This window comes from Cydia amplana, chromosome 18 (assembly GCF_948474715.1).
Source record: "Cydia amplana chromosome 18, ilCydAmpl1.1, whole genome shotgun sequence".
Classification (NCBI taxonomy): domain Eukaryota; kingdom Metazoa; phylum Arthropoda; class Insecta; order Lepidoptera; family Tortricidae; genus Cydia; species Cydia amplana.
The window spans coordinates 12,188,170-12,208,242 of NC_086086.1; the positions used below are offsets into that span (position 1 = coordinate 12,188,170).

Sequence of the window (20,073 nt, forward strand, 5' to 3'; positions counted from 1 at the left end):
TTGCCTTCGATATTTTTTAATTATATGGGCCTAAAATACCTTTTGAATGCCTATAAACTATTCGAAGTGGCGCCGTTAATGATCTAAACTCGATTAAAAATATATTATCTGATTCCGAAAGTAGTAGTAACTACCAAGGTCACGCCGATGCCACGCCGATAGCGCAGCGTCGGCGGCGGCGGCGCGAAAATTTTGTCGGCGGCGGCGGCGCGCCGGCGCGGCGCTCATATCTAGCGCGAAGGGATATGGTCTCATAGAAAATTTGAGTTTCGCGCCTTTTTCTACTGACAAGATTTGCTTTTTTGCATCAATTTTGAAGCGCCATTTACAAGTTTAGCGTTAAGTAATATAGATGGCGCTATTTTTTCGAATAAAGGGCTTCGTATACGGCTGTCCCTCCCCTGGATTTAAGTCACCACCATAGAGATTAAAATAAACTGTATCTGTGCTAAGCCGAAATATTTCTTGTCAAATGTCACATACATATATTATGTTTATTCTATTTTATTTTTATCTTGCTAATTATTTTAAAATGGTAAATTTAAAAACGATATTATGAAAGTGTAAGTCGAGCACTTTCATTTGATACTAAACTCGACCATGTTTCTTGCAAAAAATTGACCAGAATAGCAAGACCCCTCACAAACAGCTTTTTGGCCTTCTAAGCTCTTCTAGCTCAATAACCTCTTGATCGGGCCTGCTCATAATTTAATGACTAAAATATAATGCCCTCGACTACACGTTTACCCAATTTCATTTAAATTAGAACAAATTTTCTTAAGTTATTGAGTATCAAACTATCTTCTGACAGTTCAGCTTAAAAACATCGAAATGCCGAGACGTGCCGCTAGCCAGCCGCGTGTTCAAAGTCGAATGTAAGAACTTCGCTTCGCTTCGCTCGCTCGTTCGATTACGTTATTTGTTTCAGATAGCCAAATAGTGCGGTAATGGCACACCGGTCGCCTGGCCGTAAGCCGTGCGTTGTTACCGTGTGAGGTGCGCTCGGTGTGTCCCGTGCGCGGCGTGCGTACCGTGCGTGGTGTGTGTACCGTGCGCGGCGGTACCGTGCGGGGTGTGTGTACCGTGCGCGATGTGCGCGTGGAGGCTGCTGCTGCTGGCTGCGCTGCCGGCGCTCGTCGGTAAGTGCCTAGAACTAACAACAGCTTAAGAAAAGTAACCTTCTTTTGTAGATTATCAAACCTAACACTAATGTACATAATATGAATTCTGTACCCCATTCCCATTTAAATAACAAACAACAATTCTACATTGTACCTGTAAATTGCTATTTTCTTCTCAATCTGACAAATGAGATTAGTTAGTGGCATGTTTTTATGTAAGAATGGTTGTCCTAGAAAAGGAGTCAAACCATGCAACCGTGTTGGCAGGATACAAGCCTTTTTTAAACGCAACCTTGTCGGTATGTGTGTATGTATTACTTTTGTGATATTTTTTGTTCGGCTGTCGAAAAGACAAAGGGAAGTGCCGCGGCCGCACGCCGGAGCGAACAGATGCGCATTCCGCGATCCGCGCATATGCGACCGCGGTCCGCGCAACGCAAATCACCGCAGTTTACAGGGATATAGGGTTGACGACTTAAAATTATGCGGTATTTGTTACTACTAGAAGAGTGGGATTAACACATAAGCAAATGGTTAGGGCACCAATATCACACGAATTAATTAAAAGAGGAATCATTTACTTACTTACTAGAGTTACTAGGCATCAAATTATGGTCATACTGGACAACTTGGCCCATCTCCGAAATTGCGAATGACTTAGCAAAGTCTTTGAGCGCTAAATACGTATTTTATTTAAATCGGAACTATTCTATAGTACTTATACAAATAGGTACCTATACTTAATGCATTCATTTACAATCAAATTTGAAACCTTAAAAGCAGATTAGTACAGGGACTTTCAATACATATTTCTCCGCATGGGGTCTTCCGAATTTTGAATATCAAATTACTAAATGGATTAGCAAGTGGGCAAGCCCGCATGCTAGGCGCATATTACCATAATGGGAAAGCTTTATTCGTGCTTGACGCATATGCAACGCATGTGCGTTGTGCGCACTACGCAATAAGTGATGTCATGCGATTTATTCTTAAGATGGAGAAAAAAAAATTCGTTGAAAGTACTTCAAACAATAGGGTTGTTTTTTATCTAGATATCCAAATTAAACTGTTTCTCAGCGGTCGTGGTTTAAAAAAATTCGGAAATACACCAAAAAGAGATGAAACCTGATTTTACGCTTCCAATTAATTTTTCTCATTTATTAACTTCATAGTAAGTTAGTAACAAATCGTTTTGACGCTTCATAAAGAGTAGTTGACTATAGTTAGCATCAGAGCACACTACCCTATTTAAAAAAAATATATCCTAAGAACCTATAACCACTCTGCCAAAAACTAAAATTGAGAAGTTGGCACTGAGAAAGTTAAACGACTCTATATATCGATCCGCCGCGTCCAAATGCTTCGCAAGAATTTCTATTTAATATAGAAGTCAAATATTAGTCATATTTTACACCAATATTATATATTATGATTATGAAAACATACTAATTCGTGTCAGCAGCTTTAATGCCCTAAAGCTCATTTAGACGGTGCGAGAACTCGCAAGCAGTTTCATTACATTTTGCCATTTGATCGGTCGGCTGAATTGACGTAACCTCAATGGTCCGCAATGTAACTAAAATCGTATACGAGTTCCCGCGCCGTCTAAATGAGCCCTTAATATTGTTCACTCTCCAGCTTGGTTAAAAACGACTTACGGATATGAGTCAGAGGACTTCCACTGGATATTACGAATCTACACATGGTGGCCACCACCATCACATGTTTAGCGACAATAGTCGAGATTCCTGGGTGAGTCAATGCACGTGCCCGAGCCACATACGGCGCCGATTGGTCGAGTTCATAAAGTTATAGCTCCGTTTTAATACCAATGGACAAACATCGTTTTGGTCTACATTTTCGTACACCAAAACATCATTCATTTCATTCATTCGTCATTCATTAATTTCGTTCATTTTCGTTTATATTGGTATTATGATGTTGGTCCATTATGTACGTATTAATCCTCATTTTCCTCTCTTCCCCTTTCCTCATAAGTTAGAATTTGTTAGAAAATAAACACGCATTCCCTATAGGAGCGGAAATTCAGAGTACAACCCACTGCATATTGACCAGTATTATAAAGCTGGTCCCTTACTATGTACAAAGGTTAAGAAACTACAGCTAAAACTGAACATAGATAATATATACACAAACGAGCAGAAAGTGTTTATTTATCGATAGATAGGACGACGACCTCGAGCCGATCGGCGACTATAACGCGACCTGCTGCCAGATGCTCCCATTCGTAACGTAGTAGATGTGACATATAAAATGGTACCTAATTAGAGATGAGCCGAATATTCGGTAATTATTCAGTGTTCGGCATATTCGGTATATTTTTCAATGTTCGTATTCGGCCCAATAGTTCGGCTCGAACTGCCGAATATGTATCGATAAACACATTTTTTTAAGGGCGTCAGGTATAAGTCGTTTTATTTCCTTTACTTTTACATTCCCGGTCGGTCGGGAGGAGACGGGTCAAAAACACGTTATGAGATTTACGAGTGCAGACCGCGGTCCTGAATGATTTTGTTTTCAGCGTTTCAGCTTTAAGCAGGTTTAGCTTTAATATTCGTATTCGACAAAGACCACATATTCGGTCCATCTCTATACCTAATTATACACCTCTATTCGAAGCGCACCTGAAAGTAAGACGTACCTATAATTTATAGGAGTACCTATACGACGTAGGTATACGTAGAACGTCAATCTCCATACATATAACGCCCCGTGCCAAGCCCGAGCCTAATTAGCGTTGTACTTATGACAACTGTCATTTCAATGTTATTTTTAAAACTTCAAAGCGTTAATTGGATTTCACTGATTTTAGACATGGGTATGGTAAAGTACAAATACAGCGATTTTTAACCCTTTCAGAGATATGATTTATATACCGGCGCTGTACCGACTATAATTACCATACACCTATTGTAGTGTTTGTGTTATTGAGCTATAGTAGGGATGACGTAGTCTCGGGTTCACGGGTGGTGGGGCGACAGTCACGTGAGAGCCGTTGGTGAGAGCGGACGTGTCGATCCTAGCTACTGGTGACGTAACGAGCCATATACCTGTCTCCCTGGGTGAGCAAGTACTACATATGGCGACGAGAAAAAAGGTTTGTGGAAATATATATTTCGAGTAATAACAAAAAAAAAAATACAAAGGAAATGAGGGTGTTTCAATAAATACACTTATTTGTGTCAAGTAGATGTCTATCTATCATATGATGTCTAATTAACTACACGATCAGAGACCAAAAGTAAGTAAATAACACGAATTTAAAGCATAATCAGTCGCTAAAATAAGTTGTAAAAATAAAAATGTAGGTAGTTGAAGTAAACAAAGAAACTTATCTAAATCGTATCTATCAAGCGTATTTAGAGTTAGACGGATTGAGTACAGACACTGTCGCGTTTCCAGTGTAGTAGAATTTTGAATACCTACGTAGATGGCTACGTCATCAATAGCTTTATTATACTGGTAATAGACGCGTGCATGCATAATTTAACATTTTTTCTATAGTGAAAGTTAATTCGTAATTGACCGTAATAAGTGGTTTGTTGTACCTACCTGCAAATATGTAACTATGCTGACAAGTACCTAAGTATATCTAATCACTTTTGGTAGTTTGTAAAATGAGATATAAATCTATATTGTTGTTCCTTTTGAGATTATGGATACAATATTCTGGTTGGAGTAATATTGTCGTACAAAAGTTACAATTTAAGTAGATATTGCGGTAACTTTATCTAAGTATTGAATAAGGGTATAAAAAGAACAGCGAACAATTGGCACTTATTTCTTTTATTTTAGAATGCATATATTATGTAACTTGTTAATCTAACTTACCTTAAGCAAATACACTAAAGTAAAAAAATAATAATTGATAATCGTTACGTAAAATAAAACAGTATTTATAGTAGGTACATTATTCAGTACTTAGATGGTGTAGGCAGTATGGGCCCTCATGAAATTGTAAACCATACGTAAATGGTTGTGGGCGGTATGGCCCTTCATGAAATTGTAAACCATGCGTACCTAAATGTGTTGTAGGCAGTACGGGCCTTCATGAAATTGCAAACCGTGCGTAAATGTGTGTGGGCAGTATGGGCCTTCATGAAATTGTAAACCATGCGTAAATATGTGTACCTAGGCAGTACGGGCCTCCATGAAATTGTAAACCGTGCGTAAATGTGTTCTGGGCAGTACGGGCCTTCATGAAATTGTAAACCGTGCGTAAATGTGTTCTGGGCAGTACGGGCCTTCATGAAATTGTAAACCGTGCGTAAATGTGTTCTGGGCAGTACGGGCCTTCATGAAATTGTAAACCGTGCGTAAATGTGTTCTGGGCAGTACGGGCCTTCATGAAATTGTAAACCGTGCGTAAATGTGTTCTGGGCAGTACGGGCCTTCATGAAATTGTAAACCGTGCGTAAATATGTTCTGGGCAGTACGGGCCTTCATGAAATTGTAAACCGTGCGTAAATGTGTTCTGGGCAGTACGGGCCTTCATGAAATTGTAAACCGTGCGTAAATGTGTTCTGGGCAGTACGGGCCTTCATGAAATTGTAAACCGTGCGTAAGTATGTATGTAGGCAGGGCGGGCCTTCATTAATTGTAAAACGTGCGTAATATGCTATATATATATATATAGGCACTTACACCAATGTGAAAGAGTACGAATTTAGGCAGTATGAGCATACGTAACAAAATGTGAATCATACATATTTTTTATGGTATGTTGACTAAGAAAAAAATATTGACATTAGGAGATAGTGTCACTTTTGACAGAATAATTACAGAAGCTAATACACTAAAAGCGGTAAGGTATCAGCTGGAAGGATATGGACAAAACAAAAATGTGACAAATAACAATTCCGACGTTAATGCAATTTTGAATCGTTTAAGCAAATCGAGTTCGAATAAACCAAGAACGCAAAAATGTGGAAGGTGTGGCTATAATGCTCATACTTTACCAAATCAGGAATGTCCGGCAACAAAAAAAAAAAAATGTCACTCTTGTGAAAAAGTGGGACATTTTAGCGCGTTGTGTAGGAGTATACCTCAAAAACGAAATATGGAAACCAGTATAGAGGAAGATAGGAGAATTAAAAGAAGCAGGGGTGAAAAGAGAGTAATTTCTACTGATATGAAACTAAAACCGAAAGTGTACATTAAATTTTTTAACAGTTGTTTTGTAGACTACATGCTGCTCGAATGAGTTCAGGTGATTCGTATGCTTGTATAAAAAAAAAAAATATATTGTTTATCGAACGAGCGAGCGAAGCGAAGCGAAGTTCTTACATTCAACTTTGAACACGCGGCTGGCTAGCGGCACGTCCCGGCATTTCGATGTTTTTAAGCTGAACTGTCAGAAGATAGTTTGATACACAATAACTTAAGTAAATTTGTTCTAATTTAAATAAAATTGGGTAAACGTGTAGTTGAGGGCATTATATTTTAGTCATTAAATTATGAGCAGGCTCGATCAAGGGGTTATTGAGCTAGAAGAGCTTAGAAGGCCAAAAAGCTGTTTGTGAGGTGTCTTGCTATTCTGGTCATTTTATTTGCAAGAAAGTATGGTCGAGTTTGGTATCAAATGAAAGTGCTCGGCTTACACTTGTATAATATCGTTTTTAAATTTACCATTTTGAAATAATTAGCAAGATAAAAATAAAATAAAATAAACATAATATAGGTATTTGACAGGAAATATTTCGGCTTACCACAGATACAGTATCAGTTAAGGGCTCCACAGACCTTGCAATAAATCATACGCGGTTTTCGATCCTTTGACGACTGCATTCAATTGATATTTTTGGCGAACCGCGAGTTCTCAGTTCGGGGCGAACTACTAGTTAAATTAAAATTACTGTATTGAGCAGTAAATATTCAGCTGTGGAAATAAAATTTGTATAAAAAATCGTTCACGGGAAGGTATTTACAGAAAATATGATTTTATAATTTAATCTGGAAAAAACAGTCTGGTTGACATTCTTTTCGAACTTAGGTACCTACGTACAGTGAGCTGCGAAATCGCATGGAAAAATTATGAATTAACTCATTGATAAAGGCGCCATGCACTTTTGTGGCTGATGGTACGTTAGTAAAATTCTAATTTACTTCTTATTACATAGAGTTCATAGTATTTGGGCCCGATTCTGATTTTGAAGTAGGCATCTGCTGGATATATTTTGGACGTCGCCAAGATACGATAACGATATTTTTAAGATACTCTTGAACGATTGTCACAATGTCTAAAACGTCTCGTAATGTATTTTTAGATCTCAAACCATTTTGAAACGATCTTAAAACGATAATTTAACGTAAAAGTGACATTGGTTGCCCGAATTGAGCTGCGGGGGATATCTAGTTGAGGTCTAAACTAGTTGGTATCTAGTACATATCGTATCATTCTCTTCTCTAGAACGGATCTTGTTTTCCGTATACCGCGGTTTGTCATTATTCGTTATGTGTTATCTAGAATATTCGATATCCTAAATATCGGAGAACTTCCGCTGCTCAAATGCTAATATGGCGAATGGCGAATAGTCATATCATACTAAAAAGTTTACAGTCGCATACGACTTTTGTTTTCGGACGTTATAATCTCGTAAAACATTTCCCAGCAGTTGGCTACTCGCATGCGCGTGAGAGAGCTCGAAAACATCAGTGTGACGTGACCATAACCTATGTGTAATTGGAGAGCTCATTTAGGCATACCGGTTTTTCTAGCCCTTGACTCGCGCAGGATGTCAGCGATTTTAATATTTTTTCAAGAATTGATTAGAGCGTCATTCAATGTTGAGTAGCTGTACTAGAATAGGGTTAGGCGAACTTTAGTGAAATAAAATAAAAGCCGAGGTATATGTAGTCAAGATAAATAAAAACACCTGCTGAATTCGAACGTCAGAATTTAAAATAAAAAAAATAAATAAAAATAAAATAAAAATTAAACTATATCGCGGTAGACCCGTTTGTGTAATTAAATATGTGTACATAACGCGAGAGTTCTGAAGTGTAATACCTGCCGAACTATTTTTCAATAGACACATTAAGGATAAAGTGACATCATTATTATTATACAATTAACATGGATTAGATGATTCCGAGGTAAGAGACAGGAACACAATACATAAGGCGAAAGGGAAGGAGTATAGGGACAGGAAGAGAAGAGTGGAGGACACCATTAATAGAAGGTGACAAAGAGTAAAGAAATGGAAAAGTATTCAAGAGATGGAAAATCAAATAAATTGAAGGAAATATAAAACTCAATCAAAATGAACGGGAAGAAAAGGAAACAATAAAATTAAAATTATATATACGAACGTAAACTAATAAAGAACTTGTGATTACTGATGTAAATGTTAACGGATTTCTTTCAATAAAATTGTAATAAGGAAGGGATGTAGTGTTTGTGTTATTGAGCTATAGTAGGGATGACGTAGTCTCGGGTTCACGGGTGGTGGGGCGACAGTCACGTGAGAGCCGTTGGTGAGAGCGGACGTGTCGATCCTAGCTACTGGTGACGTAACGAGCCATATACCTGTCTCCCTGGGTGAGCAAGTACTACACCTATTATGTACCTTGTCTTTATTTTTATTTTTTTCCATCACAGTTTTATGCCTATTGACAGTAGCCAAGTGTGTTAATTACCTACGTTTTAAAATTGTAACAAAAACAGCAAGATGACGCATAAAATGCAAATACAGTATGGAAGTTAAACTCTTTCATTATTATTCACATAATTCGACGGCACTTAATAGCGTAAAATTAAGTTTTAAATTTACCTCCGATATTTAACGGCGTTGTCCCCCTGGTCTCGGAGAAGACTGGCTAAAGTTAACATCTAGGCGCGCAACTCTTTATTAATCCCTGGTACCTACTACTGATGCGACATATAAGTAGGCACCTAATTATACACGCCTATTCGGAGCACACCTGAAAATAACTAGTTTTTAAATATTTAAAGAACCCCGGGGCACCTGCCCGCCCATTTCTCGCCCAACAATCGTAAAATTAACATAAATTCGTTAGTTAATTCTATTGTTGTCGCAGCGGGCACGTGGACCTAAAGCCAAAGGGAGCTTTTTTTGGCTCGCTGACAGCAACGGAGCTAGTTAATCCCATGTCAACCGACAGTACCGACACTAAAGATATTGAGTAAAAGTGATTTGTGTCAGGTTATTTCATCTCGTTCACATTAGGAGCTGCTCACTTTGGGGTGCAAGGTAGCAACTAGCAACATAAAAACCACATCCAATTTTAGTATAAGCTCTGTATTTATATCCCATACATAGTGAAATGATAGTTTTGTACTAAAATTACGGTTTTAATACGTAGATTGGGTACTTAATTGTAGTTGCCTTGACAAAGAACACAAAATATCGGGTGTCATTCTGAATCCCTAACAACGTTTGTCCTAAAGTCTCTTGCCCTAACTGGTTTGTCCTAATGGGCACATGCCCTAACGGTCAATTGTCATAACTGTTCTGAAAAATGGTTAAGTTTTAGAACTTTTTGCCATAAAAGTGGGTTAGGTTAGGGTTAGAACTGCGACCCTCGCAAAAAAGAAAATATGCTTAATAACATTAGGATAAGCAATCAATAATTAGGGAAACCAAAATTAGGGTTTTTAGTGTTAGGACAACTGATCATTATGACAAACAATATTAGGGAATGCAAAGATAGGAGAAAATACTTTAGGGATTCAGATATAGATCCAAAATATCATGGGTATAATCCCGATAAGTGAGGTCAGAATTTCAGAGTTCCTTAGAATGTGCTGTGTCAATGATGAGGGAGTTATGAATTAAGAAATCGTAGCTGACCCATTATTATTTTGTCTTAAACTCACTGCAACACTGGTAAAAAGGCCTCCCGCTATTAGACTCTAACCATGCTAACTTTTGCACATACTTCGCAGTAAGAATGCATAAGTATATCCCTATTAGCTCCTATACACTTCCCATAATACCTACTTGACGATCATTTGACATGAAAACTTAGCGTGGGCTGACTTTAGTGTCAATCGCATTCAAATAACCTTTAAACTCTCGCGTTTTTTACACATATTTAATTACACAAACGGGTCTACCGCGATATAATTTCATTGTTTTTACCTTAATTTCCGTGACCACAGCTAGTTCAACTCAGCTGTAACGTCGGAAATTAAGGTAAAAACAATGAAATTATATCGCAGTAGACCCGTTTGTGTAATTAAACTTTTAAAGTGGCAACTTGCAGCCTTATAAAGCGACTAAGATTGCAGATAACTTACGAGATTTTTGCTTAACTATCTTGGATCAAATTCAAATCGCGTGACAGGTGGCGCTAACCAAGCAAGCAACCCATCGTCACAGTGCGTTAAATTAGTTTCTAATTCGGGAGCATACTTATATAAACAGCTGTTCGGCTTTTAACATTCTACAAATGAATGCCGCCGTCGCTTTGTTTGAGTTTGCGCGCTTTGATTTGTGCCCACCGCACCGGCTGAAACGTTGCAGTACCTACTTCATTATCCTGTCCGCGGGTTTGTTAGATCTAAATTGCTTTAAACGTTGCTCATTATCCTACTTGGTTGGTATTATGTATATTCATTGCGTAAGTGATGTGGTGTATTCAGGAAGAGGTTTATTTCTGAAGGTAGAAATATGCTTAGGATGAAAGGAACTACATTGTCTCAGCGACTTAGCCAAGGTGACGATCGCTATCGCTTCGTCATCGAATCGCTTTGTGTCTCTCTATCACTCTTCCATATTCGTGTGACAGTAACAGTTGCGTTTCGTTCGTTACGTAGCGTTAGTGATTGGCATAGACAACAAACCGATTCGATAGCGAAGCGCAAGCGATTAGCGATCGTCACCTTGGCTAGGCCGCCTGGTCTCAGTACATGACAACGCATGAGTGGTCCAAGATGTCCTACAATTACGGCAACTGGTGAGAAATATTTGATATTTATTGAAATCAAATTTTACAGCATTACAGTTAACACCAATGGACTGTAAAATTAAGTAGTAAAATTAAGTAAGTAATAATAAAGTGATTAATAAGCTACCTATTGCATGTTTGATTCACAAAAACGTAAAAAAATTCTTTAAAAATTTTATGACTTTGGTCGGCAAACAAGTCGCAGTCAGGTGCAAAAGAAAAAAAAATATTAAGGAGTGTCCGGGAACAGACAAATATGTATACGACTAGCGACATCCGTCCCTGATGGTTACCACTACCAGTTGGCGACATCAGTCTGCAAAGAGTTCAGAAGAACACAGAGAGCGATGAGAATCAAGCCCACTCTGAACAACGAGAAGTACCCAACAATGTACCCCACATACTTAATTATGATTTTGAAGTGACCAGGTCAGGAACCCCGTTCCAATTTCGCACACAACAAACTTCAACATAATTAATGACCCAGGGAAATAGAAAAACGAGAATGTGATTATTTTTACATTTAATGTGGGTCGCGCGTGGCGATAGAGCTGCCAAGTCCGGTGAATGAGTGTAACTTCGTATTATTAGCGGCGCACGCGCACGTGGTAAGATTTTGGTGTTTTGCGCGGAAACGGGCGCGGGCGGCCCGCATCCGGCCCGCAGCTGCGAGGACCACCGTAATGTTTACGCGCAACACTGTGTATATTATACAATGTGCATGAGGAATGCAGTAGCCTGTACCTAAGCGCCGGCGCGAGATGTTCTAAGAACGCGCTATTTCGCTCTCGGGGTGTACCATTTTTGCTTGTTTTCTCGATGTTAAACTAAAGTAATTATTCCTTAATCTACATCTTGATTCAACTCCACAGTTCTTCAATTTAGGCATATTGTAACTACCACCGGTACTAACCTACACTACAGCCGGAAGAAACTGTGCGGAGTGAATTTTTTACACCATTAACATGATGATAATAATTATACTAGGTATGTGATAAAAGCATAATATACCAACACCTGCGCTGCACGGATCAACTTGAGAGCGAACAGGTGTTTGGCATGAGCTAGGGAAGCATCAGTCAGGAACACAATGAATGAAACATTCGTAAACTTTATTGCGACGAGATAAGGTCTATCGATGTTCAATCATGCTTTCGTAGTACGTACTATGATAAATGTGGTTTAGCGCCGGCGCCACGAGAATTTCTAAGAACATGTTGAGCGCTATTCCGTTGCTAATGTTGCTATAGGACATATAAGCTTGTGATCTCGATCTTTAGGAAAATATCCTTTAATCTTGTTATTAGACCGCAGCGATGAATGCAAGATTCTATCGAATACGAACTATAGGGTGCATCAAACTTGTCCATCGACTGGTTACAAAAGTGCTAGCTGTTTGCTATGATGGCTGTCAATTACTGGTACACATTATGGCAGTAGGCGATGGGCCGTATCGGTGGGCGCCGCTCGGATGGTCTGATCCGTTGCCAAGTGTCAGTGTTGAAATGATTTGTGCCAACCAAGATAAGAGGCCGCAAGATATTGCAAAATTCTGTTTAGGAGGTATCTAATGCCGACGTGCTCGAGGGCCTATCGCGAAGACCGAAGTTCGCAAATTACGGGCATATCTTTCTTTTACTCCAATTAGAAAAATGCTCGATAAAAATGCGACCGAGCTACCGCCGCTGCAGGCGTGTGTTGGAACTGGTTATCGATATGATAACGACATGAAAGCCAAATGTGACATTCTGACACCGTTCGATAGACGGTCGTTTTATCCTGTCATTATCGCGTCGATAACTGACTATAATCCCAGTATTCATGAGTTTTATGACGGATGAGATCAAGGCCGTGTCATCCGTAAAATGCACGCGCTCTGTGGTTCAATGCCAAGCGTACTTACATAAACTATTTAAAATGTCCAATGTATTTTTGGCTCACTTATAGCAACCGTTTTAGATCATTGCTCTTTCGCTGAGCTAGATTTATTTATATCTTTTGTATCCGGGTTACTCAACGCGTAGTCATCGTAAGCACTTTAAGAATTCTTTATGTCGATGTAACCTGTCGTATGTTTGCAGGTGTAGGCGCGGGCGAGGTGGTGGAAGCGGGACCTGCCTTCCTACCGACGAGAAGATCACTCAATGTGGCGCCTGGCGAAGAAGCGGTGCTGGCATGCCGCATCGCGCGCCTCGGAGACAAGGCGGTGAGTAGCTTCTGCAATTTATGGAATCCTGGTATTGCTGGCTACAGTAGCTACAGGGTACAGACTGTTTGTTTCTATCAATGGTGCAACTTATAGACTCCTTATACTGATGAATACAGTAGCGATGACTACGTAATGGTCTGCCGCTGGGACAAGGCAGTAAGTAACAACTTCTGCAACCTATTACGACCTGGTACTGAGCTGCTAGTATGAGTTGCATTCTCGCGCGCGACTCCATACATCTAGCGCGACTTCAAGTATGGACTCGCGAGAACGCAACTCATGCTAGCCACAGTCTGATAATGCGTCTTATTAGGTATATCATGGTAAACAAAGGCATACCTCGTCTGAAGGTAGAAGGTAGTTGACCAACTAACATAGAGGTGTTGCGATATATATTGCCGACCTAAAAGGTTGGAAGATTTGTTGTCAGCTTATGTTACAGCTTGGCAAAAAAGAGTACAAATTAAAAAGTGACAACACTGTAGTATCGTCCCGTTTTCTTATATAAATTGGTTTGAAAAGGACGAACGACACTACAATGTTGCCACTTTTTAATTTCTACTCTTTTTTGCCAAGCTGTAACAGTTTGTTGGATAAAAACGTAAGTCATCAACATTAGTAGAATAGGTTTTGTAAGGTTGAGATGTGTAAAGTTGACACTGAACGGCCCTGCTGAATCCTTCGACATAAAACAAACATGAATTTAGATTCCCATGGCATTTGTGCTCGTTAATGCAAAGGCATTCCTACGGCCTTCATTCATTTATAAACCATTTTTCAGTTCGAACGCTTGCCAAACAACTTGTAAATAAACCGTCATGTCACGACCATGGAATGTTTGTGTCATCACATATTCGGCAGTGGTATTAGTCACGATGGGCGTCGATCGAAGCTGGCGCCTGGAATCAAAATAACTTTTTAAAACATTAGCAATTTATAATTTGGTAGGTTTTGTTGGAAATGTGACGACAGAGCTGGGCTGGGAAAATGTGGACTTTCATGAGGTACTCCATCCTGTTGACACCATACTGGCTAGTGTGGTGCGTTAGTCAAGTACAGTACAGAGCGAATAAAGATCCAGGATACGGTGGTCTGCAAATGCACATTAGATAACGCTGTTCCAGTGTGCGATATTGGAACATCGCAATAAACGCGTTTTGATTGCGACATCATGCCCTGTCTCGCACATAGGCGTGCGGATCTGCGTGACTAATAATATAACCCGGGTACTAATGCTAAAAGCTTATGGTCAACATCGATACGAATTTTCGCATTTCGCTGTTTTGGTTTTGCCGGTCAATATTAGGTTTATATCACCTTGTTAGTAAAATTAAGTATTTATTGGGGCGCGAAACAAGTGCCACACGCACCAAGTGATCTTTAGGCTATAAAAGTTTGTAACCCCTGTCAAAGATCTAACCCCTGTCCTGTGTAACGTTTTGTTAATAGACACGCTGAAATAGGCGATATACAGTAGAACATGCGCGGGCGCCGCGTGGGAACGGTAGCCGCTGTTATGATTTGTTTATTTATAACAGCGTGCGTTACATTTATCATTATTTAAGTAGACGTGTGCTTTTTGTAACATACTTATATTGTTAACGAGAGGTGATCCTCAGAGTTAACTTATGATGGTATAAAGGTAATGATAATATCGATACTGAGTCTAATTTGATCACATTTTTACGAGTTGCCCTTCCGTTCCAGTATCCGCCGAGAAGCGACAATTACCAGCGATAAAAACGCTCGAACAACAGTCTCCCAAATACGCTCTGTGTTTAGATGAATCCTAAAGCTTCAACCTCACAAGTCTCACAACTCGACCCTAAAGGCCAACCGCCAATATAAAAAAATGTTATCTGCTCTCTATCGCTCTTGCATACTTATTCGAGATTTTTCGATGTTGGCGATAGGCCCTCTGGACTACTTATAACCGTGGTGTAAACCACTTGACTTTATTCGTTCGTCAGTCTTCTGAGAGTCAAGATCAAGAGGGTCGTTTGCAGAAACCGAAACCACAGATTATATAATAGTTCTCCGAAACGCTATTGTCTCTCTATCACTCTTCCATATTAGTGCGATAGAGCCATATAGCGTTGCGTTTCTCTGCGAACGATTGTCATCTTGCTTGGCTAGCCAAGACCAAGGGCCCCTGATTTCCTATTGCTCAAATATGCAAGAGCGATCGACAGGCAGCTAACTATACAATTTCGATTTCGAGGTTCACGGCAACGCATCATATTCTTGTCAATGAAGTGCAGTTTTACGCACACCGTCAAGCGTGAAGAATCAGTGAACTCGTGGCCTTGCGTGCGCGCCGGTTTTAGCCGCTTCCGGGAAACGGGGGCGTGCGCGCGCGCCTAGGACTTTGACAAATACTAATTGAAGGGTGCGGCGCCAAGAATGGCCAAGATGCATAGTTCAAAGAAATATGAAGTTCCCTCGATCATTTAGCAGTTATTTTTGTACACAAATGGAGAGGTAGTTGAGCGTATGGTGCCAAAGAAAAATCGCCATGAAAATAGACTAAAACTGATACGATGGTCTAATTCTAATAAAGCCTAATTTCCCTCAAGGTTCAGATATTCATATTCATATTTGATTCATACTTATTACCATTAAACCACAAAGCCATACTATAAAACCATTTGGCGTAGGAAAATTTATCAATGGTCGCCCTATACTATACTTATCCTAGACTCCGAATACTCAAGACTGTTCATCATCATGTCATCTTTAAACTTAAAGTCATTCTCAATAAAGGTGATAGCAGGATCTATTTGGCATTACCATGTCAAGCACCTTACATATATTTAAAACTGCGAAATCCTAAAACAACAGAGTTCAATTTCTTACTCTTGAACTGGGAAATACCTCTTCGTAGAGAGATACTCACTGCGCGCGTCTGATTTACGCACGACGTTCTGAACTTTGGCTTTGATGTGACGTGCAACGCTCATTACGTGCTGCATCGTGCACGACACAATAAATCTGCGCTTTAGATTGCGGTGGAGTTCAGCCGTAAATATAAGCTCCGCATAGTTTCAGGAGACGTGTCAAAACAACACACATTTCAAAAGGAATTTTCCAAGTATATGTAACCTGTTTCCAAATCTTCGTCTCAATAAAGTGACCTCAAAAGTGTCGTCCTTAAAAAGTGATCATGTCTCTATTAGAAACAAATCGCTGTATTCCAGCACAGACGGTACGAGGCTTTCTGGAGGGATTGCAGAATGGGATTCTGCAAAAAAGAAGAAGAACATACTTATAATGAGTGAGCAATTGAGCATGGGCACAACAATCGACCTTCCCACGTTCCCGCTAAGCGCGCTTGTTTACCACCAACGCGGTATAAAAAAAATCTAAGGAACATTTCGACAGCTTGCTGGGTTGGTCGACTATTGGGATATTAGGATATTCGACAAGTTATAGGCCAGCCATTCGCATCTTGCAAAATGTAAATCGAGCGTTAACACATAAACGTCACCACCTAAGCATGAACACGCCAACGATCTCAACAACCCGTGCGAATATGGCTTACAAACGTTCCTAATATCCAGAGTCTATTCATAGTGCTGGAGTGCGCATCGGTGCAAGTTTACGGCGCGCAGTAAAATGAAGTGAGCATGAAACTGGCGGAGTCAGTCGTAAAACTCATAGCTGCTCGCCATCTGCTAAGCTCCGTCAACAATGCCGGAAGGCCACTGCAGTTTCTACGAGCAATATTTCGGATGTGAGCAGACGTGACGTTAATACTTATCATAGCAAGTAACGCTATTAATTAATTGCAGAATGTAACTTCAATCGAGGTGGTATTAATCGAATTATAAGACACCAATGGCTTCGGCTATAGAAGCCAAGTTTACATTTTTGAAGGGTATTAATTTTGCCCATACCACTTGTTGAGGGGTCCCATTGTTGCAATTTATTAATCCTAAAGTGTCTCTTTAGTCCTTTGCATAATAAATATTTGATTCGTAATATTTCAATATTGTGTCCTCAGGTCTCATGGGTGCGGGCAAGGGATCTACAGATCCTCGCTCACGACGGCGCCGTGTTCTCAGCAGACCCACGGGTCGCGGTGGGCGTGCGGACGGAGCGTGGCGTCGTGACGCACACGCTGCGTCTTGCGCGCCTGAGAGAGTCTGATGCGGGCCGATACGAGTGCCAGCTGAATACGGATCCTAAGCTCAGTCAGATTTATAATCTCACTGTCACAGGTTGGTTTGATTCTATTGTTTTACACTTAAAAGTAATGAAATCTCTGACAAGTGTAGTTTTTATAGAAGACAAGAGACCATCTTGGTTCTAATCAGTCGTTTCCAAAAGAGATGAAGCAATATATCCGGAGCAGTACCCTTAAACACCGTAAGATTGCTAGATGCATCTGCGAACCGCAAACGCCATAATTTCTAGGCCACAGCACCCCTCACAACTTCCTGCATATATTCGACATTGAAGCGATAAGCTTTGCCATATTCTGAAGAGCATTCGATTGTTGGTGTTCCTAAATTCTTTAAATTTGATTGGTCATTCCATTATGTTTATTCCTCTCAATTTGTTCCTATGTAGTAAATATAGGGCTGATGATTATAAATTATGGATATTCGGTTCCAGACCGGGCATGGCGCAGCATTGAGGTAGAACCTCTAGGGGCAACTCGTGTCCTAGCAGCCACGGGGAGCACAGCCACTCTTGGCTGTTCAGCGCGTCTCCGACCAGCTGAGGCACCTGATCCGCCGGCATTGAGGGTTGTTTGGTACCAGGACGGACAACCGTTATCACCTCAGGTAGGTTTATTTGTTTTACACAGAACAGTGAAGCATATCAAAAAGTAAAACCGCTGAAATTCACCAGCGCAGCATTGGGAGTCATTTGCTACCAAGACAGTCGTTACTACCTGAGATTTATCTGCTTTATACCATACACGACGTAAGTTTGTGCCGAAAACGATTGGCACTGCAAACAATATAATAGAGGTACAACAAAGAGAGTGTTGCCTTCAGTGAACGAAAGGCAATATTATGTGTTTTCACAGTTCCACTAGTTCCTATTATAATTGAACGAAAAACATTCTGGATCAGTTTACCTAATTCCAGATGTTACTTCAAAGTGTGAAGTTTACTATGTTTAGTTTAACACTGATTACCCAATTCTGTTTAGCAGGGTGGAGTTTCGCTCGACACGGAGCGCGCGGCGGGCCTCGTGACGTCACGGCTCACGCTCGGCGCTCTCATGCCGACCCACAGTGGTCGGTACTTCTGCCGTGTCTCAGCGGACTTAGAAGAAGATACAGACCCCTTCACAGAAGACACCTTGCAGGGAGAGATGGTGTTTACGCTCGTTGTCACAGATAGTAAGTTGGTTATGATAATATTTACTACTGGCTTACCTATTGTTAAATAGTACAGAGACCATTAGAAGGTTTATGATGTCACGGCTCACGCTCGGCGCTCTCATGGCAACCCACAGCGGTCGATAATACTTCTGCCATAGTGTTACAGTAGACTCAGAAGAAGATATAGACCCCTTCATAGAGCAGGACGCCATGCAGGGAGAGATGGTGTTTACGTTTTTTGCCACAGACAGTAAATTGATCAAAAAAACAATGCATGTTTTGTAAAAGGTGTAATGTTGGGGTGTTTGCTACAGCTAAGAGAGCTACAGCTCTCTTCGAACCATTTATTATGGGAACCACAAAATCGACCCACGCGTTAATCGATGCGTAGATCCCTTGAATGAGTATACCGCTTTCGATTGTGGGATCGAAACCATTCTATTTACACATCTAATTAGACACCAGAGTGTATTATTTATTAATCGTGATATTCTTCCACAGGTGTGGGTGAGATGGAAGCGATGCAACGCGATCAATCACCAGCGCCGTCCGCTGCAGCCATCCTTCGCTCTGTGCCAGCTGTTGCGGTTCTTGCTGCCTTATTGATCGCACTGATCATCTGCTGTTAACTTTCGCAGAAGCGACAAAGAACTATCCGACAACTAATTATCGTGCCCAGCTCATATATTTCGGGTATATTGACCTTTTGGACGCCAATGACCGATATATACGCACCGCAGGTCCAACGCCAAAGACGTATTAATCGCCGGTCATAGACCACAGAGCAACATATACCTAGGTGCATTTGCATAAAGTTCAATTTCAGTTTTGACACTTCGATGACGTGGCGTCTGAGAGACAGCTTTTGTGTTTGACACGGCGTCGAAAAGGTTAAAATTCCAAATTTCGGCTCGGATAACCGTCGGTACTGAAAAACCCATGAGTGGTTTGACTTACATTATAAAGCAGAAATTCCCCCGTACCCTTGGACGGGCCGTAGCAAAATGAAGTGGAGCGCCATCTCACCGATAAAGAAGAGGAGGCATGCAAACATTGTACTGGGGCAGGCACGACTCAAAAGAAGTTGAGAACCGCTATAGCCATAGCTCGTGGAACCCCTAATCTCGTGATTGGGGTTCTGAGACTCGAGTCTTAGACATACTCAAAACGTGTAAACTGCGGTACAAATGGCAGTGATGTGATATTAAATGGACTACTGATACTGGTAGCCAGTGCACGAAACAAGACTAACAATTTAGTGCAAAGTTAATAAAACTTTAAGTTGATGAAAACACAGTGCAAAATTACGAATACAAAAGTACAGTGACTTACTGCGTAGGTACGGACCCACCGACCCTACCTCCGTGAATTTAAGTATTCTAATTGCTCGATACTTAAAGAAAAAATTTGACCCTTTAATTTAATGGAGGCTTCATTATCTCTTCAGATAATTCATTTTACTCTAAGTCCCC

At 40.4% G+C, this 20,073-nt stretch overlaps 1 protein-coding gene across 1 annotated transcript; it reads left to right on the forward strand.

Annotated features, from left to right (window-relative positions):
- The first annotated feature begins 936 nt into the window (after nucleotides 1-936).
- Nucleotides 937-19,230, forward strand: LOC134656620 (hemicentin-2-like). Its single transcript, XM_063512177.1, has 6 exons — nucleotides 937-1,139; nucleotides 13,136-13,260; nucleotides 17,267-17,483; nucleotides 17,881-18,053; nucleotides 18,430-18,619; nucleotides 19,103-19,230. Exons 1-6 carry the CDS (start codon nucleotides 1,091-1,093, stop codon nucleotides 19,228-19,230), a joined length of 882 nt encoding a protein of 293 aa, XP_063368247.1. The 5' UTR covers nucleotides 937-1,090.
- The last annotated feature ends 843 nt before the right edge of the window (nucleotides 19,231-20,073 follow it).

Coding starts and splice junctions, on each gene's coding strand:
- LOC134656620 (XM_063512177.1), top strand. CDS start 1,091: ATGTGCGCGTGGAGGCTGCTGCTGCTGGCTGCGCTGCCGGCGCTCGTC. Junction 13,261..17,266: donor CGCGCCTCGGAGACAAGGCG/GTGAGTAGCTTC, acceptor TTGTGTCCTCAG/GTCTCATGGGTGCGGGCAAG. Junction 18,620..19,102: donor TACGCTCGTTGTCACAGATA/GTAAGTTGGTTA, acceptor ATTCTTCCACAG/GTGTGGGTGAGATGGAAGCG.